This window comes from Pristis pectinata, chromosome 23 (genome assembly GCF_009764475.1).
Source record: "Pristis pectinata isolate sPriPec2 chromosome 23, sPriPec2.1.pri, whole genome shotgun sequence".
Classification (NCBI taxonomy): domain Eukaryota; kingdom Metazoa; phylum Chordata; class Chondrichthyes; order Rhinopristiformes; family Pristidae; genus Pristis; species Pristis pectinata.
Genome location: NC_067427.1, coordinates 10,673,938 through 10,690,393, shown reverse-complemented (window position 1 = coordinate 10,690,393; position 16,456 = coordinate 10,673,938). Strand labels below are relative to the sequence as shown.

The window sequence follows — 16,456 nt, the reverse complement described above, 5'->3', positions numbered from 1 at the left end:
TGTTTTTCTGTTGCCACTTTCATACTTGCTTCACCAGTCTATCAATATCCTCCTGTAACATAGTACTTGTTCACTACTCACTATTAACCACACTTTCATATATTCAGCAAAGTAATCTCTTTTTTTGGCACCCCTACACTTGTCTATATCAATTATACATGCCACAAAAGACAACAAACCTAATGATGAATCCCACAGAACTCCACTGCATACCCTCTTGTAAGTAAAATTCCTCTTGACCATTACCTTTTGCTTTCTGCTATTGAGACATTTTTTAATCCAGCTCACTGCTTTCCTTTGCATTCTATGAGCCTTTATTTTCTCGATTAACTTACCATGTGAGACTGTCAAATGCCTTGCTAAAGTCCGTATGCTACATCAAATATGCTACGCTCATTGGCATTCTTTGCTATCTGCTCAAAAAATTCATTTATGTTAGTCAGACATAACCTGCCCTTAGCAAGCACATGCCAACTATCATTTATTAACCTTTACCTCTTTAAATGCTGATTTATGCCACCTTTCATAATTATTTTCCTAACAATTTGCCCACCACCATTGTCAGATGGTGGCCTGTAATTTAGTCTATTCCTCTTTACCATTTTTAAACAAATGTACCACAACAGCCAGAGCCCCAGACCTGCAGTGCCATGCCTGTAGGGAAAGAGCATTGGAAAATTGTAATTATAGCTCATGCTGTTCCATCTCTTTCTTCTTTTAAGAGTCTGGCATACATTTTATCATGGCCTGGCAATTCGTCCACTTTTAAAGGTGATAGTACTCTCTCTGTGTTAATCTTTTCCATTGCACAATCTTCCTCCTTCATGCCCGTGATTATATAATCCCCATGTTCTCTGAAGACAAAAAGTAGGTGTCAGAGCATTGAAAAGAACAATTCAACTTAAACATCTATTATTCAAAGTACTGTCTACTGTGAATTTCGCAAAATGAACATTTGCTTGAATCTAATTTCTCTTTAACATTTCTACTTTAGCACTCCAGAAACTGGCAGTCTTCATTCATGGGCTGGGGGTTGACCTTCCCTAGAATGGCCAAGGCTCATTAGTCCCATACTTTACACAATGAACATTAGGCCCATTTTTTTGCTCTATGAATTGACTTCTGAATCTTCATCATACTCAAGGCCTTGGTCATTATGACCAGGCTTTGGACATTTTCAGAATGGAGTTGAGGGATGAATCAGGATCAGCAGTTGGGAAGGGATGCTGTATTGGGAATCAGCATTACAGAGTGGAATCAGAGAACAGTATTACAAAGAGCAACGGACATTATGGAGGGGGACCAAGAATCAACATTAAGAAGGGAAATCAAGAATTAGCCTTTCAGAAGAGGGAATTCTTTTATGAGAGGGATCAGGGTCTGGCTTTAAGAAGGCAACTGGGGAATCAGCATCGCAGAGGGAGGTTGGAGGTAGCTTTACAGAGTGGATTGCAGATTTGCATTAGGCAGGGAAATTGGGGCTTGGATTACAGAGGGGGTGCCAGGACTCAGCATTTTCAGAATGGGAATTGTAGCTTAAATGCAGCAATCAAAGAATCAGGGAGTGAACTGGAGATCAGAGTGTGGCTCTGCAGCAATGGTGCAGTGTAGAAGTGGGAGCTGAAGGATAAAGGTAAGTAATCTGTGCTGTGCTGGAAAGACTGTTCTGTCCTGTGGATGCCTGATGATGGGTGGTCCTATGACACTTAATCCAAGTTCTCCTGCAGTGCATTGCACACATCATTCAGTGTGCCCTTGGCATGGAAATCAGGTCAAGGGTGCAACGGTGACTCACATTAAGAAGCACCCGGTTGAATTTTTGGAGTGACGTGAAACTACTTGAAAATGTTTGCTATCACATTCCATTTGGTTGCATAACACTGAAGAATGAAAGAAGTGAGAAATAGAGAGAAAAAAATGAACAAAGCAAGAATGTTGAAATTGGGAATGGTATCGATTCATTCATTTAATGACAGGTCAGGAAATAAAATCTATGCTTTAGTCCATGTAAAGATTTTAAGATAAGTATTCAATGTTTTTTTTACATTCTCTCAGCTATTGGTCATTGGCGAAGTATCCAACCCAAAGCCCAGGCAAAGCTGCAAAAACTGAGGCGTAACTTTGCTGCACTAAATAAAGCAGCAATTAAAGCTGGACTGGTTACTCCACGAGAGATCTACCAGTTTAGGGCAACACATGACATTGGAACTTTAGCAAATAAAGCAGAAAAGAAAGACGGCGTGCTTCCTGATATAACTTATGGAATGCCCACACGGTAAGACATTGAAAAATATATTCCTATTTCAATTAATAATTGTCCATGGTCTATTTTCTTCTTCCCTGATGTTAATGATGTGCCCTCATTAATGTGGAACATCACACAACTCAAAAAGCAAACGATGGAAAGCTGTTGAAAATTGGTTTACTCTGAGTAGAGCAATTATGTACAAGTTTCTGCTTGCAAAAGCATCCATTGAAGTGGAGCAATGCAGTTGTATGAACTGAGGACTACAAGAGGCAGGCAGAGGGCAAGACCACAGCTAGAAGCTGTATTCAAGCTACTCCTGCCTCAGTGAAAACAGATTTTTAAAAGCCTATGGCATCTAAAAGCAGCCATCCTTCGTTCTGTTGAGGACCATGCTTTAGATGCACTAGCATAGAAATTCAATCATGTATTGCAGTTTATTTTTGTGTTAACCAATTTGCATTACCTGGAATGAATTGTGATTTCTGTCTCAATTTACCTTACTCTTGAAATTTAACTGGGCTGTTAGAAGCGCAGTTGCACAATACAATTTGATATGTAAATCTGATACAATTTCTGTATCAAACCTACTTCAAATGATGTGATTCCCCATGCAATTATCTTTCTGGAGTTCTCAAATAAATTAATCCACATTGTTCCAAGAAAGGACTCTTTACTCCCTACCAGAACATTCCATGGCATAGCAGGAGGCCATTCAGCTAATCGAGTCTATGCCAGCTCTCTGATGAACCCTATCAATCCCATTCCCCCACTTATTTCCCTGTAACATTTTCCCTCTCACATGCCCATCAACTCCCCATCCCCCAATTCTCCTACCACCCTTCCCAAACAGCACATCTTTGGAATGTATGAGGAAACTAGACTACCCAGAGGAAACCCATTCACAGAGAGGACATGCAAACTCCACACAGACAGCACTGAAGGCTAGGCTTGAACCCAGATAACTCGAACACAAGCTATCGCACCACTGTGGCATTTGTATTGCCAAAGCTGATCTGTGACCCTACTAAAGTAAACCCCATGACGTACCTTTTATCCTTTAGTTCCACTACTCTCCCAATACACTACCAACCACTGCACTGCCCACCCTCCCCCACCACCTATCAATGTCACCTTTCACAATTGCCCAAACTATCTGATTGCCCCTGGCTTCAGTCACCTAACTTCCCATTCCCAAATCAGCATGGGCCTCCCAAGATTGCTGATAAAGGCCTCAGTCTCCACCCAACACTCTTATATCGCTGATCTCTGGCCAACTAAATCTGTTGCCCTTATCAGGCCTACATTGTTGCATCCACAGCCTCCAAGGCTCTGACTGGGCCTCTTATTTCCTCTCTTCCCTCTACATCCCCAACTCCCTATTCCTTCTCCCATTCCTGTCCCTAGCCCCAGCTGTTACAACTTCCTTCACACATCATGGAATGGCCATATAATGTACTTTTACAAGCACATTATGATTTTTGGCTGCTGTACTCAATTCCACGAGGCAGAATTTGTGTAGCAGGTCCTTGCCCAGTAAAAGCACAGAATTCCATCCAAGTTCTAAGTATTTGATGGGACCTCTATTTAAATATATGCACAAGGCTCTTGGTTGTTGCTGGCAGGAATGCTGACCACCTGAGTCGTGGCCGGCTTGTAAATGGTGGTAAGGGACCAGATTACATTTAAATAATGGTTTTTAATATCTCATACTTTTAAATGGATTATTGCTTCTGTTAAAACAATGAACAGTGGAATTTCATATTAACATGCTAATGTCAGTATTGCCAGCAGCATTTTGGCCACTGTTCATTTCAATTTTCACATTGCCTCAGCTGGATTTTATCCATTTCTGCTGCCATAGGGCTCATTCTAGACAGGTATTCTTTTCTTTATTTTTCAGACACCATAGCTACTATTGCGATTTCACACAAAGGGAAAGTTTTAATCATATATTTGTGCTCTCTAATTCTGAGCTTTTGATTTCAAATCTGAGCTTGCAATAATTCACTCTGCTTATTTTGTAACTTTCTATTTTTGCCAGATTTTGAAGGTGTATAATCCAATTGTTTTCAAAGATCTATTGGTCTCTTGTCATTTATTCATACCTCACTTAATTTTTGTAACCATCTGATAGTAAGTTTAGCCCCGGATATACGTGAGTTTGTGCCAAGTGTAAAGTTAAAATTATAAGAAGCAGGTTAAGGTCAGGCAGCCAATCTGCTGCCAGAAGATGGATAAATTGTTGAAACAGTTAAGGAGGTGATGACTATCATTTTAGTTGGATTTCTACTTATAACCCATGTTGTCTAAAAGGTAAAATGGCATTAAAGTGTCCTGATTATGGAGCAAGGGAGCTGGAGTGCTTCCCTCACCTTGACCAAGCTAATCTGCTAATCTACCAGCTCCATGATCACCCAGCTCTATGAGCACCAACCGTCTACTGGTGACTATCCTGTAAACATTAAGCCTCCACAACCAGTCTCCACAATCCCCAACCCCCCCACCAGCACTGACTGCCCTTAAGATTGCCACCTCCATCTCTCCCTGATCTCAGCACTAACCTGATTTCCCCATCTCTGCCCCTGAACTCCAACTTCTGCAGCACCCTTTCCTGATCTGCCCCTCCTTGACCCTTGATCGATTCTAGTTTCCCTTCTTATCTCTCTCTGATCCCCCTTATGATTATCTTTGAGCTTCCCCATCACAGTGTTCCCACATTCCTCCAAGCAACCTCTACTTACAACAATGCAAATCGTAACTACCAGTCAGAATCTGTACAAATAAAAGTATACATGTCATCGGGTTAAAACTTAAAATGTAGAATATTAAACTTCACTCATATGGACATACCCAGGACTCTTATTTCCCATGCTGACAATCATTTATATACAAGCTAGTGTTGAATATTACCAAAAACTCATTATCAGTTTCACAAATCTGGCTGAAAACCTGGGGTTCAGATCTACATGTATAAAGAACTAATTAAAAGTCCAGGTGAATGTCTTAACAAAATTTAACCTTGAGGTATATGAATATTCAATTTATTACATTAGTGATAGATGTTGACATTAAGGAGAAGCCAGCTGTAAAGGGACATATTTTATTTACCTGGAGGGTTTTGGAAAATGTATAATTTTGACAAGTTAGTGCATTTTCAAATATCTTGGAGCTAACTAATATACTGCCGTACATAAGAGAAAAAAAAAGTTGTATTGACTGTTTTAAAATAGGGCTAGAAATGTGTTTGCATGTCCAAAATAAAGGTGTTTTGCTGTTGAAAATCAGCTTAAACCAAACTCGATCAATTTTTCACAAATGTCTATATGCTTTAGCACCCACCAAGAAATTATTTCTCAGCAAGACTTTTGTTCTCCCTAGCAATTTTTTTTCTGGCATAAATCACTCCTGAACAATGTCAGGAATAGTGTAACAAGCAAAATCCATGTACAGTGAGATTTTCCACCTCACTGGTCTGAAAAATGACAGTTTTTATTTACTTACAGAACAACTAAGTTTTATTAACCATGTTTCTCCTGAAACGATGCTGTCCAAAGGGTCAAACTGCGTTCTTTGTTCTCACTCACATCAGTAACTTCCTATGACCTAAAATACAAATTCATATGTGTGCCTTGATTGCTTTGCTCATCAGGGTCAGGATCAATCTCCTAGCCTCAGGATCACTCCAGACAGCTGCTGCCTTATCTTAGATTTTCATGTTCACTGCTATATTATGAGTGTCACCTGAGCTCCACGTACAAGGAGAAAATACGTTATCTACTTTTCCCTCAACTCATAGAAGCAGGCACACACATTTGTTTGCATTGTAGGCTTTCCCAAAGTGCAGGAATACTGTTGCCATGTCTTTACAGAAGTGTCTCTAGTAACTTTCTGCCAGGAGTGAATGGCTTTTGCTCTGGATGGTCTCCTTAGCCCCTTTGTACAAAGATTATGCCTCCTGTGGACATTGTTCTTCACTAGCCTGTCTGTGCCCTCTGACCCCTGAGAAGCACACTCCCACTCTCCTCCTCCCATTGCAGCATCCATTCATTCAGACATGGAAAGTCTGTACTTTTATTAGTGGATCCTTTTGAGTTGACAGCAAAGACTGCACCTCCTGGGCCACATGCTGACAAAAGTGAGAACTTGCAACATATCAATAGAAAATGCTACACTGAAATTCACTGTATCAGATTCAGTGCAACTTTACCCCAGGAAACATGGCAATGCTATTATGTGAATCCCACAGATGAAACTCTGGCTCTTTGTTAGACTTTCAGTAATAGTAATGGGGGAACTCACAATGCTGTTTTAGCACCACAGGACTGGCAAGGAGCAATTTCTAAACCTATATTTTACTGAATCAGAATCAGAATCAGGTTTATCATCACTGACATATGTCATGAAATTTGTTGTTTTGTGGCAGCAGTACAGTGCAAGACATAAAAATTACTGTAAGTTACAAAAATAAATAAATAGTGTGCCAATCAAGTTGACTACCTGAGCTAGTCCCATTTGCCAGCATTTGGCCCATATCCCTCTAAACCCTTCCTATCCATGTACCTGTCTAAATGTCTTTTAAGTGTTGTAATTTTACCCATCATTACCACTTCCTCTGGCAGCTCATTCCATATACACACCACCCTCTTTGTGAAAAAGTTGGCCCTCATTTCCCCTTTAAATCTTTCCCCTATCACCTTAAACCTATGTTCTCTAGTTTTAGACTCCCCTACCCTTGGAAAAAGACTGTGAGCATTCACTTTATCTGTGGCCCTCATGATTTTATATACCTCTATAGGGTCACCCCTCATTCTCATATGCTCCAGGGAAAAAAGTCCCCAGTCTATCCAATCTGTTCTTATAACTCAAGCCCTTCAACCCCGGTAACATCCTTATGGATATTTTCTGTGCCCTTTCCAGCTTAATGACATCCTTCCTATAGCTAGGTGACCAGAACTGCACACAATACTCTAAGTGCGGTCTCACCAACATCTTGTATAGCTGTAACATGACGTCCCAAGTCTTGTACACAATGCCTTGGCTGATAAAGGCAAGCATGCCAGATGCCTCCTTCACCATCCTTTCTACCTGTGTCGCCACTTTTAGGGAACTATGTACTTGTATCCCTTGGTTTCTCTGTTTCACAACACTCTCCAGGGCCCTGCCATTTACTGTGTAAGTCCTGCCTTGGTATAGCTTTCCAAATTGCAACATTTCACATCTGTCTGAGTTAAATTCCATCTGCCATTTCCTAGCCCACTTTCCCAGTTGATCAAGCTCCTGTTGTTATCTTAGATAACCTTCTCCACTGTCCACTGTACCACCAATTTTGGTGTCATCAACAAACTAACTAACCATGCCAACTACATTCTCATCCAAATCAGTAATATACATGACAACCAACAGTGGATGCAGCACTGTTCATTGCGGCACACCACTGATCGCAGGCCTCCAGTCTGAAAAACAACTGTCCACTACCACCCTCTGACTCCTACCACCAAGCCTATTTTATATCCAATTGGCTAGCTCACCCTGGATCACTGGATCCCATCTCATAATCTTCTGGACCGGCCTACCATGCAAGACCTCATCAAAGGCCTTGCTGAAGTCCATGTAGCACACGGCTACTGCCCTGCTCTCATCAGTCCTCTTTGGCTACCTCATCATAAAGCTCCATCAAATTCTTGAGACAAGATCTCTCACACACAAAGCCCTGCTGACTATCCCTCATCAGCTCCTGCCTTTCTAAATGCAAGTAGATCCTGTCTCTCGGTGTCTCCTCCAGTAACTTTCCCATCATTGATCTTAGGCTCACCTGACTTGTCCTTGCAGCCCTTCTTAAATAATGGCACAGCACTAGCTACCCTGCAATCTTCTGGTACCATGCCATGGCTAACAATACAAATGTCTCCACCAGGACCCAAGCAATTTCTTCACTGGCTTCCCACAATGTCCTAGGATACACTTAATTAGGCCACAAGCACCTCCTCTTTTGCAATGTGGATATGTTGTGCTATCTTTGCGCAGAAGACAGAACTACTCCTCTCCGGATTTACAGCTTTTTCTGGGGTAGGTGGGGAATTGGCAGGATTGAAAGGACATTGATTTAACTACTTTAAATTACAAAGTAAGTAGCTTCAGGAAGGGAAAGGCTTGAGATATTATGTTAGAAAAATGTCTTAGAATCACATTCAAGGGAAGGGACAAAGCCAGATCGTATTTCTTTCAGATGCAGATTAATGTGTGATGCATTTCATACATTTATATCTTCAACACCTTACGATCTAAGAAGAAAATCAACCTTAGCTTCATCAGTCCACTACTCCTCTCAATGCAGCCAATGCCTCCATGTTGTTAGACTTCAGTCTTTGGTGAACTCACAAATTCCTGCAGTTATACAGTGATAGGGATAAATTTATTATTATTGGCCATGAATCCATCCTTTATTCCAAACATCGTCTCACCCTGAGCCAGATTGTTTGCACTTTTGGATATTTTTATCTACTCATTAGTTTCTAATAGTATTTCAAATGTGGAGTGTGACATGTGCTCACTTTGGGAAAGGTTCACGTATTTCATGAAAGGAAGCCGAAGTGGTTGGCAGTTCAGGTGAGAAACTGTATTGCAAGACACATTGGGTCCAACTTGACTTCTAGTGCTTGTTAGGCTAAATTTATACCCAAGCAGTTCAATCAAATTGACACATATGCTCAAGCAGGGAACAATTCAGCACTAGGTAAGAACATTGAGGACCAAGTTAAAATTAATCTGGAAAACTACATTTAAGTATTCAGCAAGATGAAAATAGTTCTGGCAACCAAGCAAGCCTGCCATCTAGGTTTTCCATTCCTATACAACTCCAGTTTAGGGGAAGAAACATACTGATCGAGTAGTGGGGGGACTGTTAGCTACCCCAGAAACAGACCATTTACTTCTTCATTGCATAGTAATGCAATGCAGCTATACTCCATCACTGAAGTATACGGAGATCTACATCAGCTTATTGGAGGTCAAGATCACCTCATTCAACTTTGTCGTGTTCTCTCCAGTGTTCCCATCTGTTGTTTCCCTTCTGACTCGTTATGATATGTCATTGCATCTTATTGTCATCTTTGTATTACTTGTTTTGAATATTTCCCCCATTGTGGTGTATATTTTTTTAACTTTTAATGACTATTATCGACTTTATTAGCAACTGATATTTATCAAAATAGACTGGTATACTACAGTGGTCTTAGTTAGGTAGTAATCCCTCCATGTTGTTTGTAAAGACAAATGAGTGTGGATTTTACTCAGAAATAGATTGATCAAGCAAAGTTTGGAAAAGTCACCTGAACCTGGACTGTGTATATTGAAAGGTTTTCCTCTGTGGAATGGAAAGAATATCTGTTTCAATAATTGAGGATTATAACTGGAATATATAGTTTTTATTTCAATAATCGAGGATTATAACTGGAATATATAACAACTGTGATGTTATAAATTTCAGGGAATAATTTGATAACCATATCTGATTGCTTTAAATTGTAATTTAAATTCTGGACAGGAAAAACATGGGGCCTGCTGGTACTGAATACCAGAGCTACATTGTAATATCTTGCCGACTAGTTTGGCTCCTGCAACTCCCCACAAAGTGACCTGTAGATATCAGCAATGCTGAAGGGGATGCATCAAGTACAAACCAGGTGTTCACCACAGGGAGGCATTCCAATCTGCTCTCAAACCTCCTAGTTGGCATTTACAGAATGTGATTAGCAAAGGGCTGGAATTTGTGCCTACCTACCTCCTGCCAGGGTTATAGTGTTTAGGGGGACAAGAAGAAGACAAATAACATGAAAATTCCACAATGTTGTACCTGTTGAGTAGGATAATATTGAATAAAATCCAAGTTCACAGTTAGTGGAAGATGGCTTTACCTTCTCAAAGAAATAGTAATCCAAGCTCAGCACAGTAGATTTTCTTTAAAAACTGATTGCCAATGTACAGGTAAGTTATATTTACACTTGCTATTTTTTTTGTAAGCTAATTGCCACTAAACCTTGAATAACTGTGAATATGTGCATAAATGTACATGTATTGTTTAATGTAGTAACAGATCAGGAATATTAGTGCCTAATTGCTTTAGCATTTGTATACACAGAATGTTGCTTAACATGTTTTGTTCTGAATAGAGAAACTCTTTGCTTTTATCATACTGAATGCCTGGTAAGAAGGAAGTAGATGGAAGTCATCATAGTGAATGAATATTTGAGAGGAGTATGACTCATAACGTGTAACATGGCACATGATGCAAGCCAAAAGATAATTAGTTCTGACATCAAGCTCGATCTTCCTCAGTCAGCAAAGGTTAACAGAGGCAGACTCTTCTGCCTTGGGGCCAAAACTGAGCTTGGCTGTCTTCCTTTGAACCTTGGCCACTGGTTTCAGTGCAGTACTTGCCAGGTGCTCCCCCCGCCACTCAAGTGACACACAATCCATTTGAATCAAAACCTGGTACCAAAATAAAATAATATTCCTTTATTCCTTAACCGAGAATTTATTAGTCTTTATTAGCCATAGAAGTGGTTTGTGTTTGTGCATTTATCAGTATCTCAAAACAATTTTTCAAAATCTTTGAATACTTCACTTACCGCATGTTCATTTATACCTAAGGTCTATTTTTTATTCCAATGCATATGGTTAAATATTAGCAATAACCAAATCATTATGGTTAAATAAAAAGGCATCTACATAGAATTGCCATGTAAAGGGCATGCAGATAATTCATAAAATTAACGTATAATTTTGTTTCATTTCATGGGGGGGAGCAGAAAATTTATGTTTTCTGCAACTACTCAGTCTGTTTGAGCATCTATTAGTGATTGCATAAAGTTCAGCTAAAGTATAAGTTGGTGTCAATTGTGATCAATTAATTTGTGGCAACTTTGAGGCAGAAACAAAGTTCAAGCTGTAGCAGGTAAAAGGATCAATAGAAGTGACCAAAGCAGCCTTACACTGATGATAAGGTGCTCATTGGAATCCCTTTCCTAATTCCTCACCCTCTCATTTAAGTTTTGATGGAACTTGAAATATAATTAAACATTTGGTTATTCCCCCCATTTTGACTTGTTTTGGGAAATTTTCCATGTTAAAGGTATTTCATAAATGAGAATTTGTGTTTGTTGTTGCTGGACTGCCATTTTGAAGGTCCGAGTTTTTTTCATTTGTTAGCACTTGGCATGAATCACTAGACAGTGGGATGCTCAATTTCAGAGAGTGTGAAAAGATAACAAAACCACTTCACTGGCACTCTTAAAGCACACTTTGGTCATGAGATTTGTGGAAAGATTGGTTGGAGAAGTCCACTGCCAGGATAGGCCTTCTGAGAGAGAAGAAAGGCTACTGAGAAGGTCACTGAAAGTTGATTCTGACTTATGCAAACATGATGTACTTGTCCTATACATAAGAACACAAGAACATAAGAATTAGGAGCAAGAGTAAGCCACCTGGCCCTTTGAGCCTGCTCCCTCATTCATCAAGATCATGGCTGATCTTCTACCTCAGCTCCATTTTCCTGCATTATCCCATATCCCTTGATTCCTTGATCCTATGCAGAGGCAACAGGAGAAGCAGAATTGCATCCACCAGCATTTTTTTTTCCTGTCCTGGGACTAAATACTAGAATGATTTAGCAGATTGTAATTATTCATTCCTTTTATTAACTGTCATTTGTGCTGCAAGCTTACTCTATTAAACAGATAAACACAGAGCACATACATTACGCTTTTGTGTAACCTTTGTGGTTTAATAATTAATAATGAACTATACTAAACAGTAAATGCCTTCAAGTATTAATATATGATTATTTGGACTTAGTTACAAAAACAATTGAGAAAAATAGATGTTAAAAGAATTGTTTGTAGCATACTTTATCAGAATTGCATTACACTCGACTTGTAGAGCTTTGCTTTCTAAATGATGAGGTGGATTTTCACAGGAGTTCTCATGCTCACCTACCATATTTTCAGTGATGTTTCTGCAGATCCTACTGCTGAGGTTGTACTGGACCGGCAGGAGAAAACCCACCCTGCCCCACCACTGGAGATCCAGCTGTATAATTTAAAATAGATGACAGTACAGAGCCTGCAAACATTTTCAAAAATGTTACAGTGGTGGGGGTTGTATGGTCCTTTTTATCCAGAACTTCTTCTAACATTCTTTGTTTAAACTAGAAACTCCTCCTTGCATAATGTTCACATTACATTTAGGCTTTAATCACCTAAACTATGTTTTCTAGATCAGAGTTGACATCTTAGCCCATACTTTTATCAATGAAGTTTGAAAATCTTGCAATAATACCTGCTTTTAGGGGGAAAATTGTTTCAATAAAAGAAAAAATCAATGGTTGGAGGAAAGATTTCTAAATACTCTTTTATAAGAACATAAGAAAATGGGAGCATGGGAGAAAAAAATTTATCTATTTCCTCTTTAAGTATTCCCAATGATCCTGCCTCCACAACCCTCTGAGATAGATTTTTGAAAGATCAGGAACTGGCACAGAAGAGGAAATGAGGCCTGGGTCAGATCAGCCATGGATGTACTATCAAGAATTGCCTTTCTTTAGTTATGTATTCAAGGCTTATCTACCCATTATGGTCGTGATGTCCTCCCACATCCATCATTTGCAGTGGAGATAACACTGAGCTGAAAGTCATAAAATTAATCAGAAGAGTAACCAGCCTAATGAGTGTGGAGGCAGAATGAGAATGGATAAGAACCATTTTTTTACCAGCTCTTTAAAGTCAGACTAAAATGTATGAAAGTTTAAGTCCAAATATCCCCAGGTGACAATGGGATTATGAATAATTAAGTACCCATAGAGAAGAGGACTTCCTTTGCAGATGATGGCAACAGCCTCCAAAAAATAAGAAAAATGTCGACTTGACTTCATTGGTAATGCTGCTTGGCAACCAAAGGAGTTGCATCATAAAAACCACGGCAAAAGAATTTTAGCTCTCCAATGTACCAGGAGTAATGTGCCTGCCAGCAGGTGAGAGATGGATTTTGATGACATTGTTCTTGCTATAGCAGCTTTTAACTCTGCTATGACATTAATATATCACTATTATGTTTCCCTTCTGATTAGCCTGACTGGGTAACAATGATGACAAGCACAATTCAGTTTCAGCCCCAAAGATCAAAAATTAACACAGATGCTAGAAATCTGAAATAAAAACCACAAATACAGAAACACTTAGCAGGTCAGGCAGCATCTGAGGAAAGAGAAACAGAGTTAACATGTCAGGTCAGAGACCCTTTGTCAGAACTGGGAAAGAGAGATAAAAAAGGTATTTTAACTTGCACAGAACTTGACGGCAAAGATGGATGGCACAAAGAGAAAATCTGTGGTAGGATGAGACTAATTCATGTGGGTTAATAGGTCAGTTGGAGGGTAATTATGCTTCTTTGTCTGTATTATGTGCTGATGATAGTGGGGTTGTGGGACATATACAGCCAATTTGGAAGTACTAATGGAGAGAGAAGAACTCACATTCAAAACGACCAGTTCCCCAGCTCCAATGCAAATGGCCAGTTCTGAAACAGATGGGGGAAAATTAGTTACCTAAAGATGGAGAATTCAATATTGAGTCCAGAGGGCTGTAATGTGCCCAGGCAGAAGATGAGGTGTTGTTTGCCAAACTGGCATTGGGCCTTTTTGCTAAAGTGCGAGAGACGACAGACAGATGGGTCAGAGATGGAGAATTAAAGTAGCAGACAACTTGAAACTCAGGGTCACTCCTGCAGAATGAACAATCACCCATTCTCCGTCGTAGAAGAAACCACATTCTGAACACCGAATGTAGTGTACAAGATTGGAAGCGGTGCAAGTGAATCTCTGCTTCACCAGAAAAAATTGTTAGGGTCTTAGGATAGTCGGATGGGAAGAGGTGAAAAGACAGGTGTTGTATCTCCTGCCATTACATTGGAAAGTGCCATAAGATAGAGAGTAGTTGGTGGGGACAGAAGAGTGGACCATAGAGGGGAATGTTGAAAATGCTGAAAGCGAAGGGGCCGGAAATTTGTGTCTGGTGTTGGAATCTTTTACGGAGGTTGAATATCCCTTACAACCTCCACCAGCTCCACCATCTAAGGACCCAAATTGTCCTTCCAAATGAGTCAGTGATTCACTAGCACTTCTTCCAATCTAATGTATCACATTTCAATGTTCACAATGTGGTTTCCTCTGCATTGCAGAAACTAAACACAGATTGGGTGATCACTTTGAGGACCATCTGTGTTCAGTCATAAAAGTGACCCTAAACCTCTGATTGCCCACCACTTTAATTCTCCACCCCTCTCTCACTCTGATAATCTGACTATGCCCTCTTGCGCTGTTACAGTGAAGCACAATGCAAGCTTGAGGCATGACACCTATTCTTCCATCTGGGTCCATTGCAGCCTTCCCAACTCAATATTGAATTTTCCAACTTCAGGTAACTTATTTTTCTGTCTGTATCAGAACTGGCTATTCCTGTTGTAAGTTAATGATCTGTGATTTTGGTTCAGTTTTTCTCTCTTCATTTGCACTGCCTACCCTGCTGTTCATGCCTCACAAGCCAGCTATTAGCAACACATAACACAGATACAGAAGCATAATCACTCTCTAGCAACAAACGATCTGCTGGAGGAACCCAGCGGGTTGAGCAGCATCAGTGGAACGAAAGGAATTGTCGACATTTCAGGTCAAAACTCTGCACCAGGTCTTCAACCTGAAACATCAACAAATCCTTTCCTCCTACAGATGTTACTCCAGCAGATTGTTGCTCCAGATTCCAGCATCTACAGTCTCTTGTGTCTCCTTAGTCACCCTCTAATTGTCTCATTAACCCATTTGACTTGGTCTCACCCTGTCACAAATATTCTCTTTGTTCTATCCATCCATCCTACCACCTTCAATGCAGGATAAAATTACCTTTTATTTTCACTCCTTCCCAGTTCTGACAAAAGGTCTCTGACTTGAAACATAAACTCTGTTTCTCTATCCGCAGGTACTGTCTAACCTGTTGAGTTTTTCCAGAATTTTCTGTCTTCTTTTCAGTTTTAACCCCACCATTTCACACTGAAAGCATTATATTTGACAACCTTTCGAGTTGCCTGCACAGCAGACTAGATGGTGCAGAGTGGCCATGCAAAGACTACTCCCAGTTTCTTTGATGCATTGCTGGATGTTACTGCTGTAAGGCCCTAAAACTAACACCAAGAAAACTTAATGGGAAGTCGATGCGGAAGTCAACAGTAGGAATGTGGTCTCCTTCTCCTGGATTCAGTGCTGCAAACAATTTAATTAGCTCATTAGATTAGAAAAGGCAGGCATAGTAGCACATTCACTACCTCGATATACATGTTACTTGAATCCCTCTTAACTCCAGCGTATTTTCTTTCATACCTACTGGCCTTTCAGGTTATTTCAGTTGTTATCTGTCTTTGCACTTCCTCACATCCCCATTTGTTCAATCATGACTGACATTCCCCCAAATCTTTGTGCAACATCATGCCTCCCCCTCAAAGCCACCAGCAACAAATATACTCCATCCACCTCAACATATGCCATAATTCTCATTCATGGATTTCTTCTTCCCTTCCTTATCGAAGAGAAGAGCACAGGATGCCGGGGGAGACTGAAAACTGCAGGTGGTTCTCTAGCCCTTGGCCAATCAACATGCAGAGAAAACAGATCTGGATTGAATGCATTCCCTGGAGGATGGAGAGATGGGGATCTCACATTTTCAGAATTCTAAATCTTCCAGTCAAATTGCTCATCTAGATTTGATGACACCAGCATGTGAAGAGTGATCAGGTGTATAATGAAAACTGTAAAATAGCTTACCTTTGAAAGTTCAAGTTTATCTTTTCTCACTCATGATTCCCTTTGTATGTCCAGCTGTGAGGAGATAAGCTGCGGGCTGCTCCTGTTCCTGGGGCAAAAAACAAACTGCTGGTGGAACTCAGCGGTTTGGGCAGCATCAGTAGAGGGAAATGGGCAGTTGAAGGTCTGGGTCAAGACCCTTCATCTGGACTTCACTTACCAACTACCTGACCCGTTGAGTTCCTCCAGCAGTTTGTTTTTAACTCCAGATCCCAGTATCTGCAGTCTCTTGTGTATCCTGTTCCTGGGGTTGTGGATGTCCATCACAGTCCGTCTGTGGGTTCTCCAAATTATTGCTGGAGCAA

At 40.3% G+C, this 16,456-nt stretch overlaps 1 protein-coding gene across 1 annotated transcript in view; it reads left to right on the top strand.

Moving 5' to 3' along the window:
* cfap77 (cilia and flagella associated protein 77) overlaps positions 1–16,456 on the top strand; it is a 110,167-nt gene that overhangs the window by 63,719 nt on the left and 29,992 nt on the right. The window contains exon 4 of the mRNA XM_052037239.1: positions 2,056–2,275. Within this exon, the coding sequence (XP_051893199.1) occupies positions 2,056–2,275 (220 nt within the window). The remainder of the gene's footprint in view (positions 1–2,055; positions 2,276–16,456) is intronic.